We start from the raw sequence: 16,688 nt of genomic DNA on the forward strand, positions 1-16,688 counted from the left end.
TTTTCTATTTTGACTGTTGATTAGAATATGATATTTTCTGAGCAATTGAGCTTGTGCAAGTATTGTGACCAGCAAGGGATGTGGTGCAGGACGACACGATGGCACAGTGGTTACCACTGCTGTCTCACAGTGCCAGGGCCTTGGGTTCAATTCCGGCCTTGGGTCACTGTCTGTGCGGAGTCGACACGTTCTTCCCGTGTCTGCGTGGGTTTCCTCCGGATGCTCCGGTTTCCTCCCACAGTCCAAAGATGTGCAGGCTAGGGGGATTGGCCTTGCTAAATTGCCCCATAGTGTCCAAAGGTGTACAGGTTACATGGATAAGGCTGGGGATTGAGTCTGGATAGGATACTCTTTCAGATGGTCAGTGCAGACTTGATGGGTCAAATGGCCTCCTTCTGCATTGTGGATTATGTTATTTAGGGGCATGCTGGCCATTTGCCTGATTGCAGAGGACTTGAGGAGAGATGAGGGATTTGTCTTATGATGAGTGGCTGAGTAAATTGTGTCTGTATGTTCGGAGGTTTAAAAAAATAAGACCATTGGCGGGACTGGAAATTCCCACCCAAAAGTCAATGGACTTTTGTCGTCTTCGCTGGATTTTCCATCGCGACTGCAATGGGTCCCGACGTAGGGCGAACAATCCCGGCCCTAATTGATCTCATTGAGACATAGAACAGTCCAGCACAGAACAGGCCGTTCGGCCCTCGATGTTGTGCCGAGCATTGTCCGAAACCAAGATCAAGCTATCCCACTCCCTGTCATTCTGGTGTGTTCCATGGCCTATCCAATAACCGCTTGAAAGTTTCTAAAGTGTCCGACTCCACTATCACAGCAGGCAGTCCATTCCACACCCTAACCACTCTCTGAGTAAAGAACCTACCTCGGACATCCCTCCTATATCTCCCACCCTGAATCTTATAGTTATGCCCCCCTTGTAACAGCTACATCCACCCGAGGAAATAGTCTCTGAAGGATGCAGGATTCTGGAGGGGCTTGACAGGATAGGCACTGAAAGGTTGTTGTTGCTCATGTCTGGGGAACCTGGATAAAGGGGTACAATCATTTCCCAGAGGAATATGGATGGTTCACTGTTGCGCATATTCAAGACTGGGATCGGGAAGTTTTTCTCTCTTGGGGAATCGAGGAATGTGAGGGAGAGAGCGGGTAGCAAAGTGGACTTGATGTAGGCAGTCCACCACATTCTTATCAAAAGGGTGGGGCAGGTTCGGAGGGATCAGTTTCTTCATGATAGAAGATGTTGTTCAGGTAAGATCTATGAAGAATCATTCCACATGGTTGAATGGATTAGGTAGTCCATTAAAAGATAGATTGTACATGTGTCTGTAGAAGGAGATCGTAGATTTCATATGGTTGGTTGGCTATTCCAAAACCGGTGCTGATTTTATTGAATTTTACCCCAGTTTTCTGTTTAGGTTCATTATGCTTTGCTCTTGCAATGGCTGGGGAGACGGTCACAGGCGCATTCATGGCTGCTCCAGAGAGGGACGTCACCACAGTGTCTAACCTGGACCTCGCATCAGTGGAAGTGGAAACAGATGCATTATGGGCAGAGGAAGAGATGGCCGACAGATCAGTGGTCGAAACGTCACAGGCAGGGGAAAGTTTTCAGGAAGAATTTAATGGTTCACCCTCTGAGCCATCCTGGAGTTCGGGAATGCGTGAAGAGCAAAGACTTTCTGCAGGTTTGTCTGCAAGTAACATCAGTATTCCAGGGGGGGCGGGGAGGAGGTGTGTGGTTTTTTAAATTCTGCATTCACATTTACCATGAGAATGGGTCAGTGACTGAAAGACTATCATTTTTAATATTTGTTTTAGGGATGTGTGCATCGTTGGCTGCGCCACCATTTGTAGCCCATCGCTAATTTCCCTTGAGAAGGTGATGAGCACCCTTCTTTGTTGTCTTATTACGAAATGTTTGACCGGCTAGGCTTGTATCCGCTGGCGTTCAAGGGGGTGACAGATTATCCAGAGAAAGTGGGATCCGGATTTAGGGTTACTATCAGATCCCCATGATCTTATTTAATGGCTGGCTTCTCCTTGTTTGTATGATCTATGTATGTTCTTGACAGCTGCAGTCCATGTGGTGTAAGTACACCCAGAGTGCTGTTAGGGAGGGAGTTCCAGGATTTTGACCCAGCGACAGTGAAGGAAAGGCTGATCTATTTCCAAGTCAGGAAGTAGAGGGGAACTTCCAGGTGGTGATGTTCCCATGTGTCTGCTGCCCCTGTCCTTCTAAATGGTAGAAGTTGGGGGTTTGGAAGATGCTGTCAAAGGAACTTTGCTGAATTGCTCATGTGCAGATGGTCGACGGTACACACTGCTGCCACTGTACGTTGGTGATGAAGTGAATATTTAAGGTGGTGGATGGTGGGGACAATCGAGCGGGGCTGCTTTGTCTTGAATGGTGTCAAACATCTTATGTTGTTGGAGCTGCACTCATCCAGGCAAGTGGAGAGTATTCCATTACACTCCTAACTTGTGCCTTGTCGATGATGGACAGGCTCTGGGGATTCAGGAGGTGAGTTACTCACCACAAAATTCCCAACCTCTGACCTGCTCTTGTAGCCACAGTGTTTATGTGGTTAGGCCAGTTGATTTTCTGCTCATTGATGACTTCCAGGGTGTTAATATTCAGATATTCAGCAATGGTAATGTCAATAGGAGCTGAGTAAATTAAATATGGTAGATGATAATCTTTATTAATATCACAAGTAGGCTTCCATTAACACGGCAATGAGGTTACTGTGAAAATCCCCTCGTTATGATTCTGCTGCTGACCCCTTACAGGAAGGGACTGGACTGCGAGGTCCGTGAGGATTGACGTGTGGGAGTATCAATGGCAGGAGTCTTAAGAAATGTGGTTAGAGGTGAGAGGTCTAGTCATGAAACCTCTAGGAATGTGGCCAACCAGAACAGACAATGCGGCTCCAGCCTTGAGGGGTGGGGGAGGGTAAGGGGGTTTTGTCAGGAGGTGTTGAAAATGAAGAATGTTTTTTTTAATGGGCCCACTATCCAGTGAAGCCCACATTCCCAGAGCAAATAATAAAAACGCTAGACTTTCAACCAACTACCCGTTATCATTGACACTTGTGAATGCAGAACACGAAAGACGAGGAGGGAGTGCATGTTTATTGTGGTGATGGGTGCCAATGAAACAGGCTGAGTGTGTTGTGTCTCTCGAGTGTTGGTGGAGGCGCCTCATCCAGGTAGGTGGAGAGTATTCCATCGCACACCCTTCCTGAGCCTTCCAGATAGTGGACAGGCTGATATGTGGAACCCTACTTCCTATGCAAAATAGTGTTTCCTGACCCCCAGATCAGGCTTCAGGAATTGTGCACCAAGTGTCTGCCTTGGTGTATGAGATAGTTTTGGTTCAGGATTACTTCCATTGACCTCTCAGGAGTGTTTCTATTTGAGGCTGAAGATTCCTTAGTTTATCAAATTGTTCCTGCGAGATTCTCTCTCTATCGCGGAAGCAGCATATTTGCATTACTCTGGCTTTTAGTTTCTGTGCAACACTCAGATAAGCTACGTTTAAAAAAAAAAAGCAACCCGGCCTGAATCTAATCTTTACCTGAGCCCCTATGAGGAGCGGTTGAATAAACTCGGTTTGTTCTCACTGGAACGACGGAGGTTGAGGGGCGACCTGATCGAGGTCTACAAAATGATGAGGGACACAGGCAGAGTGGATAGTCAGAGGCTTTTCCCCAGGGTAGAGGGGTCAATTACTAGGGGGCATAGGTTTAAAGTGCGAGGGGCAAGGTTTAGAGTAGATGTACGAGGCAAGTTTGTTTACACAGAGGGTAGTGGGTGCCTGGAACTCGCTGCCGGAGGAGGTGGTGGAAGCAGGGACGATAGTTACATTTAAGGGGCATCTTGACAAATACATGAATAGGATGGGAATAGAGGGATACGGACCCAGGAAGTGTAGAAGATTGTAGTTTAGTCGGGCAGCATGGTTGGCACCGGCTTGGAGGGCCGAAGGGCCTGTTCCTGTGCTGTACTTTTCTTTGTTCTTTGTTTAGCACAACAAGTAAATGCTATAATCAAGGAAAAGCATTGAACTGCCCAGTTACAATTATGAAGGACTGACCTACATTTATACACTGGGACCTCTGCTGGACCAATTCGAGCTTAAGAACTTGGTTTCCTTGATCCTCAGACAGTGCTCCTTAATTAAAAAAATTTTTGTAAACTTTTATATGGTAGCACAGTGGTTAGCACTGTTGCTTCACAGCACCAGGGACCCGGGTTCGATTCCCGGCTTGGATCACTGTCTGTGCGGAGTCTGCACGTTCCCCCCGTGTCTGCGTGGGTTTCCTCCGGGTGCTCCAATTTCAGCTGACAAGTCCTGAAAGACGTGCTTGCGAGGTGAATTGGACATTCTGAATTCTCCCTCTGTGAACCCGAACAGTGGCCGGAATGTGGCGACTAGGAGATTTTCAGGGTAACTTCATTGCAGTGTTAATGTAAACCTACTTGTGACAACCCTGGAGGTTGGGACTAATTGAATATCTCTTTCAAGGAGCTGGCTTAAGCATGGCCTGCTTCTCCTCCGATGAGAATCAATGTAAGCGTTGTCTAATCTCGTTTCAGGCGCCAGTTCTTCTCTGGTGACTCCGGCACTGTTGCCCGTAACTGTAAATGGCGAATCAGATGCAACAGGTGCATTCGCTTCCTTGCCACAGGCATGGGTTTCCCCAGGCATCGGGACCAGGCCATCGGGTCAGCGGGATGAGCAGGAAATACCAGCCATGTCACTAACTAGTGCCATGTTCATGAACACTGGCTTTGCCACGGTCAGCTCACAGGGGGACATCTTTGGCGGTTTGAATGACATCGTCACGACAACAGAATCCGACTCTGGCAATCGAAGGGATGGATTGAATGATCGCCTGCCTGGCACCAACTCGCCAGCCGAATATGAAGCCTCGGGTACTCCCAGAACCTCTTACTCCTCACCGCAACTGCCCCAGTTCCTTCCAGCCAACACGGTCTTCACCGGAGCAGTTGCTACGGTCACCACAGGCAGCGATGCTGCCTCCTCTGAAGGTCTTCCGATCACTGGCGGGAAGGGGGCGGGCTTTACCATGACGGATCCGGACCGCTTGTATTCGCTGGAAGCAACGTCAAAGATGGAAGAGCCAGGGTTGAATCCTCAGGGCTCCGGTGGTACCAAACCCACCACAGCCAGAGAGGAAACTCGGGCCACCACACAGGTAATGAACATTAATGCTAAACCGTCACATTTCATCATCGAATCCTACAGCACAGTTAGCGGCCATTCAGGCCATCGTGCCCATGCTAGCTCTTTGAAAGAGCTGTTCAGTTAGTCCGGCTGGGCCTGCTCCATCCCCATAGCCCTGCATTTTTCTTCGTCCTTTTCAAGTGTTTATCCAATTCCTGTTTGAAAGTTGTAATTGGCTTTGCTTCCATTGTCTTTTCAGGCAGCACATTGCAGATCTCAACTCACTGTGTAGCAATGTTGCTGCTCAAGGACCCCGCTGACCCCTTGGACACTCTTCTCAAACCGGTGCCGTTGGTTAAGCCTGATCCTCCTGCGACTGTAAACAGTTTCCCATCCTTCGTTCCACCAAACCTATGCGTGATTTTGAACGTCTCTATCAAACATTCCCTTCTGCTCTTCAGGAGAATAACACCGGTCTCTCTGTACAACTGTACTGCCCCATCTATGGAACTAATCTTTGTAAATCTTCTAATGATAATTTTTCTTGTCACAAGTAGGCTTACATTAACACTGGAAAGAGGTTACTGTGAAAATCCCCTCGTCACCACACTCCGGCGCCTGTTCGGCTACACTGAGGGAGAATTCAGAATGTCCAATTCACCGAACAGTACGTCTTTCGGGACTTGTGGGAGGAAACCGGAGCACCCGGAGGAAACCCACGCAGACACGGGGAGAACGTGCAGACTCCACACAGACAGTGACCCAAGCCGGGAATCGATCCCAGGACCCTGGCGCTGTGATGCAACAGTGCTAACCACTGTGCTACCAAGATTTTTGACTCTCCGCCAAACCCCCTTTTTGACCCCAACCTCCAATTATTTATTTTCTACTTAACGAACGTTTGAAGCAAATGAATAAAATATTCACTATTCCTTTAGAAGCACCCCTTCCCCAGATATTTCTCCCTGTTTTTTTGAATTGTGGGAATGCCCGGGAAATTGACCTTCAATCCCTGGTCACTTGAGCGCAATGGAGGAGGGTTGGCAACACTGGGCTACATCCCCGCCCGACTTGTGATCATGAGTAGGGCCTTCGTTTCCTGAAAGGTCTATTTATGTGCAGGCCGCAAATACAGCCAGTGTCCTTCTGAGATGCAGTGTTTGCTTTTAGGGTTTTTTTTTTTCTCCCTCTCTCTGTTACAAGCTGTGACAGTAATCAAAACCGGCTGCTGTGGCTCGTCTGACCACAGCTGGGCCTTTCAGAGATGGCCTGTTTTCTGATTGACTTCCTTGTTTTGGCGGTGACAAGCTGGCATCATTCCGACTTGCTCCGATTTACATGATGTCGGCCTGCTCGTGCGTTGCTGCACCGTTATTTAATTACCCACTTTTAAAAATACTTCATTTGGATCGCTACCACTGGCACCTGCTACAGTACTTGCTCCAGGCCAGTGGAGGCCGAGGCTGTCGCCATGGTTACCACCGTCAGCTCTGCTGTGTTGACGGGCTGGTTAATTTTGTGCTAGACCTTTAAAGCCGACATCCGCCTCGCGTTGGCAAGCAGTCCGCTCGTAGCCTCCGTCCGGTCCACTGGATTGAACCAAAGAATCACGCAGCACCACCGCAGGCCATTCCGCCATCAGCTCTTTGAAAGGGTTATCTCTGTCAAACCCATCCCGCCAATGCCACCGCTCCCCGCCGCACTATTCCCTGAAAAATCCTTCTTTTCAGACCTGCACTGGGGTGGAAGGATTTTAAACCCATGAAACCCACAACTTGGCAGAAAAGCAAACCCTCCTGGGATGGGGAAATGGAGTTAAAACTGAGCGAGAGACTCCATTGCCCCTATTCCCAGTTCTGCCAGCTGGAGTTATAACTTCAGGCCTGTACCAGGGTGGTCCTGGATGGGCTTTCAAAGTAGGTCAACCTTGCCAGGGGCAGACACCAGGGCAGGAAGGTGCTCCACAGGCGAGGCAGAGGTTTCATAAGATATAGGAGCAGAATTAGACCATTCGGCCCATTGAGCCTGCTCCGCCATTCTATCATGGCTGATATGTTCCTCATCTGCTCCCTACAATGTTACAGGCCAAGAGCTGGATTGCGAAATCAGCCAGAGCATCTCCTCCCTCGAACACATGACCTAGGAGGGGGAAGTCGGCAATTTAGCCTCCCGAGCCTAACACCCTCAATGTGATCAAGGCCGATCCCATCCTGGCCTCAACTCCACCGTCCTGCCCGTTCTCCTTAACCCTTCAACCCATTACCAATTAAAAATCTGTCTAACTCCTCCTTATATTTACCCCCTGTCCCAGCATGCACCGCACTCTGGGGTAGCGAATTCCACAGATTCACAACCCTTTGGGAGAAGTAGCTTTTCCTCAAATCTGTTTGAAATTTGCTGCCTCTTATTCTAAGATTATGACCTCTCGTTCTAGAATGCCCCACAAGAGGAAGCACCAGCTCCACGTCTACTTTATCCAGACCTTTTAGCATCTTGTACACCTCAATTAGATCTCCCCTCATTCTTCTCAACTCCAGAGAGTGTAGGCCTAAACTGTTCAATCTCTCCTCATACGACAAGCCCCTCTCTCTGGAATTGACCTGTGAACCTCCTCTGAACTGCCTCCAATGCCACTACATCTTTCCTCAAATAAGGGGACCAAAACTGTGCGCAATACTCCAGGTGCGGTCTCACCACTGCCTCGTATCATTGCAACAACACTTCCTTCCCTTTACACTCAATTCCTTTTGCTGTAAATGCCAACATTCCATTTGCTGTCTTCATTACCTGCTGCACCTGCATGCTCGTTTTCTGTGACCCATGCACGAGGACACCCAGATCCCTCTGCATCGCAGCTCCCCGAAGCCTCTCCCCATTTAGATATTAAGCTGCCTTCCCATTTTTTCGATCAAAATGCATGACCTCACACTTATCCACGTTAAACTCCATCTGCCACATTTTGGCCCACTCTCCGAACCTATCTGTATCCATTTGTAAGGTTCTTATTTCCACATTGCAACTTATTGTTCCACTTATTTTTTTGCCATCTGCAAATTTGGCTCTAGAACCTTCTATCCCTGTATCCAAGTCGTTAATATAGATTGTAAATAGCTGGGGCCCAAGGACCAAATCCTGTGGCCCCCCACTGGTTACATCTTGCCACCCAGAAAAAGCCCCATTTATTCCGACTCTCTGTCTCCTGTCCGTCAGCCAGTCTTCTATCCAAGTTAATAAATTACTCCTAATCCCTTGTGATCTCACTTTGTGAATCAACCTTCTGTGCGGCACCTTATCAAACACCTTCCATGAGTCCAGGTATACTTCATCTACCGCATCCCCATTATCCACTTTGCTTGTTACATCTTCGAAGAACTCCAGCAAATTAGTCAAACATGATTTGCTCATCATAAAACCATGTTGACTCTGGCGCTTTGGCTTAACAAATGTCCTGATATTACATCATTTTTAAAAAAATATATGTATTTTATTGAAAATTTTTGGCCAACCATAACAGTACATTGTGTATCCTTTACACAGTAGTATAACAATATAAATAACAATGGCCAGTTTTATAAACAAGAAATAAATAATATATAAACAAAAACAAAACTGAATGGCATCTGCCTTGTCCCAGATAAATATTCTCCAAAAATATGTTTTAACAGTCCAATGTACAATTATCTATAACAACAACCTATACATATTATACTTGTATATTAACATCCCTGAGAATCCCTCTGGTTCCTCCCTCTCCACCTCCCCCACCCCCCCCCACCCCACCCCCCACCCCCCCCCCCCACCCCCCCCACCCCCGGGCCGGGCTGCTGCTGCTGTCTTCTTCTTTTCCATTCCCTCTATCTGTGAGGTATTCGACGAACGGTTGCCACCGCCTGGTGAACCCTTGAGCCGATCCCCTTAGGACGAACTTAATTCGTTCCAGCTTTAGAAACCCTGCCATGTCATTTATCCAGGTCTCCACCCCCGGGGGCTTGGCTTCCTTCCACATCAACAGTATCCTGCGCCGGGCTACTAGGGACGCAAAGGCCAAAACATCGGCCTCTCTCGCCCCCTGCACTCCCGACTCTTCTGCAACCCCAAATATAGCCAACCCCCAGCTTGGTTCGACCTGGACCCCCACTACCTTCTAAAGCACTTTTGTCACCCCCGCCCAAAACCCCTGTAGTGCCGGACATGACCAGAACATGTGGGTGTCATTCGCTGGGCTTTTCGAGCATTTTCCAAAAAATTTGCTAAGCCGTGTTCCAGTCATATGCGCCCTGTGTAACACCTTAAATTGTATCAGGCTTAGCCTGGCACACGAGGACGATGAGTTTACCCTACTTAGGGCATCAGCCCACAGCCCCTCCTCAATCTCCTCCCCCAGCTCTTCTTCCCATTTCCCTTTCAGCTCATCTACCATAATCTCCCCCTCGTCTCTCATCTCCCTATATATGTCTGACACCTTACCGTCCCCCACCCATGTCTTTGAGATCACTCTGTCCTGCACCTCCTGCGTCGGGAGCTGCGGGAATTCCCTCACCTGTTGCCTCGTAAAAGCCCTCAGTTGCATATACCGGAATGCATTCCCTTGGGGCAACCCATGTTTTTCGGTCAGCGCTCCCAGACTTGCAAACGTCCCATCTACAAACAGATCTCTCAATTGTGTTACTCCTGCTCTTTGCCATGTTCCAAATCCCCCATCCATTCTCCTCAACACCTCCCACAAATAATCCCACTCCACTCTATCAAATGCTTTCTCGGCATCCATCGCCACCACTATCTCCGCTTCCCCCTCTGGTGGGGGCATCATCATTACCCCTAGCAGCCTCCGTATATTCGTATTCAGCTGTCTCCCCTTCACAAACCCAGTTTGGTCCTCATGGACTACCCCCGGGACACAATCCTCTATCCTCATTGCCATTACCTTGGCCAGAATCTTAGCGTCTAGATTTAGGAGGGAAATAGGTCTATTGGACCCGCATTGCAGCGGGTCTTTTTCCTTCTTTAGGAGAAGCGATATCGTTGCCTCTGACATAGTCGGGGGCAGCTGTCCCCTTTCCTTCGCCTCATTAAAGGTTCTCATCAGTAGCGGGGCAAGCAAGTCCACATATTTCCTATAAAATTCAACTGGAAATCCATCCGGTCCCGGAGCCTTCCCCGCCTGCATACTCCTAATTCCTTTCACTACTTCCTCTATTTCGATCTGTGCTCCCAGTCCCACCCTTTCCTGCTCCTCCACCTTAGGAAATTCCAGCCAGTCCAGGAAGCACATCATTCTCTCCTTCCCATCCAGGAGCTGAGCTTCGTATAATCTTTTATAGAATGCCTTGAACACTCCATTCACTCTCTCCGCTCCCCGCTCTATCTCTCCTTCCTCATCCCTCACTCCCCCTATTTCCCTCGCTGCTCCCCTTTTCCTCAATTGGTGTGCCAGCAACCTGCTCGCCTTCTCCCCATATTCATACTGTACACCCTGTGCCTTCCTCCATTGTGCCTCTGCAGTGCCCGTAGTCAGCAAGTCAAATTCTACATGTAGCCTTTGCCTTTCCCTGTACAGTCCCTCCTCCGGTGCCTCCGCATATTGCCTGTCCACCCTCAGAGGTTCTTGCAGCAACCGCTCCCGTTCCCTACTCTCCTGCTTTCCTTTATGTGCCCTTATTGATATCAGCTCCCCTCTAACCACTGCCTTCAGAGCCTCCCAGACCACTCCCACCTGGACCTCCCCGTTATCATTGAGTTCCAAGTATTTTTCAATGCACCCCCTCACCCTCAGACACACCCCCTCATCTGCCATTAGTCCCATGTCCATTCTCCAGGGTGGGCGCCCTTCTGTTTCCTCCCCTATCTCCAAGTCTACCCAATGTGGAGCGTGATCCGAAATAGCTATGGCCGTATACTCCGTCCCCCTCACCTTCGGGATCAACGCCCTTCCCAAAACAAAAAAGTCTATTCGCGAATAAACTTTGTGGACATAGGAGAACAACGAAAACTCCTTACTCCTAGGTCTGCTAAATCTCCATGGGTCTACTCCTCCCATCTGCTCCATAAAATCTTTAAGCACCTTGGCTGCAGCCGGCCTCCTTCCAGTCCTGGACTTCGACCTATCCAGCCCTGGTTCCAACACCGTATTAAAATCTCCCCCCATTACCAACTTTCCCACCTCTAGGTCCGGGATGCGTCCTAGCATGCGCCTCATAAAATTGGCATCATCCCAGTTCGGAGCATATACGTTTACCAAGACCACCGCCTCCCCCTGTAATTTGCCACTCACCATCACGTATCTGCCCCCGTTATCCGCCACTATAGTCTTTGCCTCAAACATTACCCGCTTCCCCACTAATATAGCCACCCCCCTGTTTTTCGCATCTAGCCCCGAATGAAACACCTGCCCCACCCATCCTTTGCGTAGTCTCACCTGGTCTATCAGTTTCAAATGCGTCTCCTGTAACATAACCACGTCTGCCTTAAGTTTCTTAAGGTGTGCGAGTACTCGTGCCCTCTTTATCGGCCCGTTCAGCCCTCTCACATTCCACGTGATCAGCCGGGTTGGGGGGCTTTTTACCCCTCCCCTTGTCGATTAGCCATCCCCTTTTTCCAGCTCCTCACCCGGTTCCCACGCAGCTGTGTCCCCCCCCCAGGCGGTGCCTCCCCCCTCTCCCCAGCAGCAGGAACCCAGTAACTCCCCCCTCCCACCCCCCCCGCTAGATCCCCCACTAGCGTAGTTACACCCCCCATGTTGCTCCCAGAAGTCAGCAAACTCTGGCCGACCTCGGCTTCCCCCCGTGACCTCGGCTCGCACCGTGCGACGCCCCCTCCTTCCTGCTTCCCTATTCCCGCCATGATTATCATAGCGCGGGAACAAAGCCCGCGCTTCCCTTTTGGCCCCGCCCCCCATGGCCAACGCCCCATCTCCTCCACCTCCCTTCCTCCCTCCACCACCACCTGTGGAAGAGAGAAAAGTTACCGCATTGCAGGATTAATAACATAAAACTCATCTTTCCCCCCCTTTTTCCCCCCTCTTCGCCCCCCATACTCGCCCCACCACTTTGTTTCAAACGTTCTTTTTTTTAAAATAACCCGCTTATTCCAATTTTTCTTCCACGATAAAAGTCCACGCCTCATCCGCCGTCTCAAAGTAGTGGTGCCTCCCTCGATATGTGATCCACAGTCTTGCCAGTTGCAGCATTCCAAATTTTATCTTCTTTTTGTGAAGCACCGCCTTGGCCCGATTAAAGCTCGCCCTCCTTCTCGCCACCTCCGCACTCCAGTCTTGATATACGCGGATCACCGCGTTCTCCCACCTACTGCTCCGAGTTTTCTTTGCCCATCTAAGGACCATCTCTCTGTCCTTAAAACGGAGGAATCTCACCACTATGGCTCTAGGAATTTCTCCTGCTCTCGGTCCTCGCGCCATCACTTGGTATGCTCCCTCCACCTCCAGCTGACCCGCCGGGGCCTCCGCTCCCATTAACGAGTGCAGCATCGTGCTCACATATGCCCCGACGTCCGCTCCTTCTGCCCCTTCAGGAAGACCAAGAATCCTTAAATTATTCCTCCTCGCGTTATTCTCCAGCACCTCCAATCTTTCCACACATCGTTTATGGTGTGCCTCATGCATTTCCGTCTTCACCACCAGGCCCTGTATATCGTCCTCGTTCTCGGCAGCCTTTGCCTTCACGACCCGAAGCTCCCGCTCCTGGGTCTTTTGTTCCTCCTTTAGCCCTTCGATCGCCTGTAATATCGGGGCCAACAGCTCCTTCTTCATTTCCTTTTTAAGTTCTTCCACGCAACATTTCAAAAACTCTTGTTGTTCAGGGCCCCATGTTAAACTGCCACCTTCCGACGCCATCTTGGTTCTTGCTTGCCTTCCTTGCCGCTGCTCCAAAGGATCCACTGCAATCTGGTCACTTTCCCCTCCTTTTTCCATCCGTATCCAGGGGGGATTCCCTTCTGGTTTACCGCACAGTGCTTCTAGCCGTTAAAATTGCCGTTGGGGCTCTTATTAAGAGACCCAAAGTCCGTTCCACCGGGAGCTGTCGAAACGTGCGACTTAGCTGGTCATCGCCGCACCTGGAAGTCCTGATATTACATCCTTGATAATTGATTCTAATAATTTTCCAACAACAGATGTTAAACTAACTGGCCTGTAATTTCCCACATTCTGCCTCCCTCTCTTTTTGAATAAGGGCGTTTCGTTAGCATTTTTCCAATCCACTGGAACCTTTCCTGTGACAATGGAATTTTGGAAAATCAAGGTTCTTGCTCTGACCCAGGCTCCTGTTCAATCGAGTCCTTCTGAACCTGGAACTTTGTTCCTGCCTACCGCCTTGTGGATTCATCTTGGTCAGTGCCTTTTGCCCCTCTGCTCTGACCAACTGGCTGTGTAAAAAAACAAAAACAAAAAAAAGTTTTCTCTAGTTTACCCCTGGTTCTTTTGAAAATTACTTTAATTTTGTGTCCCTCTGATTACCCACCCTCCTGTCACTGGAAACACTTACTCATTATTTATTCTTACGTAAGAATTCACAATTTTGAACAGCTCTTGTCTCACGTCCCCTTCATCTTTTCTGCTCTAAGGTGAACAACCCCAGTTTCTCTTTGAGAAGGCGGCTTAGCAATAATGCCCCTGGACGAGTAACCGAGGGCCCAGGCGACTGCTCTGAGGACACAGGTTCCAATTAATTTATTAAATTCAATTAATAAATCTGGAATATAAAGCTAGTGGTGACAATGACAGCTAACATCGATTGTTGTAAAACTCCATCTGGTTCACTAATGCCCTTTAGGGAAGGAAATCTGCCGTCCTTACCCGGTCTGGCCTGCATGTGACTCCAGGCCCACAGCAGCAGTGTGGTTGAATCTTAACTGCCCTTTGAAATGGCCAAGCAAGCTGCTGGGCACTTGGGGATGGGAAATACTGGCTTTGCCTTCAACCCATATTTCTTTAAGTGTGTCTTCACACGTTTTTACCCTTTGGGGAATAGTGGGAAAGGGGTGAAGGATCCCCGAGCTGATTATCAGCCCGTTCAACCACGTTATGAACGCTTCTTCCATGGCCAACAATTCCTGGCGTTGGTCTTGAACCCGGAACTTTTGGTCCAGCGGTAGGGCACTACCCAATGCGCCACAAAGCCTCCTCTCCTCAACCCATGAAAGAATAAAGGAAAAAAATAACAACTGCTCCCAGTTTTATAATGATTATGACAATGATTCTGCTGTTGCTGTTTTCACCTTCTCTAGATCCATTCTTTGTTTCTTGTCCCGTTACCGTCCCCTTTGAGCCATGAGGGAGTCCAGGGTTATGGGGGACAGGCAGGAAGTGGAGTTAAGGTCATGAGCAGTACAGAGGGGCTTGTTTAGCACAGTGGGCTAAATAGCTGGCTTGCAATGCAGAACAAGGCCAGCAGCGCGGGTTCAATTCCTGTCCCGGCCTCCCCGAACAGGCACCAGAATGTGGCGACTAGGGGCTTTTCACAGTAACTTCATTGAAGCCTATTTGTGACAATAAGCGATTATTATTACATGATCTTATTGAATGGTGGTGGGAGGAGGTTTGGGCAGGGGTGGGGGGGGCGCGGTGTTGTGGAGTGCGGGTGGCAACCAGCCCACTCCTGCTCCTTATGCACTTTTATAATTTGCTTATGCTCTTATAATTATTATTATAATAATCTTTATTGTCACAAGTAGGCTTACATTAACACTGCTATGCAGTTACTGTGAAAATCCCCTAGTCGCCACACTCCGGCCCCTGTTCGGGTACACGGAGGGAGAATTCAGAATGTCCAATTCACCTAACTAGCACGTCTTTTTGGACTTGTGGGAGGATCCAGGAGCCCCCGGAGGAACCCCCCCCCCCCCCCACACACACACACGCACACACACACACACACACACACACCCACTGAGAGAACGTGTAGACTCCGCACAGACAGTGACCCAAGCCAGGAATCGAACCCGGGACCCCGGCGCTGTGAAGCAACAGTGCTAATCACTGTGCTACCGTGCCGCCCATAATGTTGCCTGTTGTGCACTGCTGCCCTAAGGTGACTTTCCACCCATGGCTATTGCTTAACTTTTAAAATGGTAGTCAGTGGGTCTCTTGTTTTTCCTTTTATTTTAGTTCCCTCTTACTACAGATACTACCTACCATGAATAAAGTAAGTAAAGTCGCCATAGTCCCAGATAACCAGAGGCTGCTTTCCCCTTTGAGGGGGTGAGCTGACTGGGGGTGATTTAACCTGAGGATCACCACACCTCAGGCAAGGGGCAAGATCGAGGGCCTTCATGAATAACCTCAGCCAGTACGGGAACTGAACCCGCGCTGTTGGCCTCGCTCTGCATCACAAATTAGCAGCCCCCCCCCCAATCCCGGGCCCAATGTATACCATGAATACTAGGGGTGCAAGTTGCAGGTTTCCTCATAACTGCAGTTAATATAGCTGCAGGACTAGTTGGTTGGATAGAGCCGAGGTGCGTTCTCAGTACCTCTCTCTACCCCCCCCCCCCCCCCCCCCCCCCCCCCGAGTTAGACAGCTCTGTGAAGAAAATGTGCATTCTAATGGCCTTCACTTCTGCTTGCACCACCAGCCCTGTTGTTATACAATTACTCCTGCCCTCCGGCCCATCTTGCACCTTCCCGTTCGTTCCTTTCCCCTTCGCCCCTTTTCTCTGCTTCTGTTCTGGAGGCGATCCTGGCCCCGCGCCTCTCAGCATCTTCCAGCTCTGATGAAAGGCCACCAACCTGACCCGTTAGCTCTGTTCCTCTCCTCACAGATGCTGCTGGACTGGCTCAGTATTTCGAGCATTTTCTGTCTTTATTTCACAAGCTGTTTCCCTATCGTTTACACTTTTAGGTGCGAGTCAACCCTGATATAACGTCAATTGTTGTGAAAACGCCGGGTCACCTCGCCTGTGGGAACAAAGGACCTGGGAGACGACCTTTCAACCCTTCGATCCTGCTCTGTTATTTGATACGATCATGGCCGACCTCTTTGTGGACTCAACTCCGCCTTCCTCCCTCTCTCTCTCTCTCTCTCTCTCTCTCTCTCTCTCCCCCCCCCCCTCCCCCGCCGCCTACCCAATAGGCCTTGACATCCCTATCTATCAAAACTCTATCTAATTCCGCCTTGAACAAATTCAATGACCCAGCATGCACTGCTCTCTGGGGGCAGATAACTGCACAGATTATTGACACTCTTTGAGAGCAAAGATTTCCCCTTGTCTCTGTCTTAAAAGGGAGGTCTCTTATTTTCAAACATGTCCCCTAGTTCTCGTCTCTCCCATGAGTGGAAACATCCTCCACCGGTATCCACTGTTGTGGACCGGGGCTGAGAATCTCCAAAGTGTATTCTGAAGTTCCTGACCTACAACCTTTATGTTGAATTTGGCTAGGATGACCACAAAGGCCTTAACCACAAGTGTGATTCATCAGACGTCCTAGACACTTCAGTCAAAACAAGGTTTATTCTAATAATGTAGT

The 16,688-nt window shown here is 49.3% G+C and overlaps 1 protein-coding gene across 1 annotated transcript in view; it reads left to right on the top strand.

Moving 5' to 3' along the window:
• The window catches only part of podxl2 (podocalyxin-like 2), a 77,384-nt gene that overhangs the window by 33,027 nt on the left and 27,669 nt on the right, over positions 1-16,688 (top strand). The window contains exons 3-4 of the mRNA XM_072473043.1: positions 1,422-1,703; positions 4,618-5,240. Of these exons, the coding sequence (XP_072329144.1) occupies positions 1,422-1,703; positions 4,618-5,240 (905 nt within the window). The remainder of the gene's footprint in view (positions 1-1,421; positions 1,704-4,617; positions 5,241-16,688) is intronic.

This window comes from Scyliorhinus torazame, chromosome 13 (assembly GCF_047496885.1).
Source record: "Scyliorhinus torazame isolate Kashiwa2021f chromosome 13, sScyTor2.1, whole genome shotgun sequence".
Lineage (NCBI taxonomy): Eukaryota > Metazoa > Chordata > Chondrichthyes > Carcharhiniformes > Scyliorhinidae > Scyliorhinus > Scyliorhinus torazame.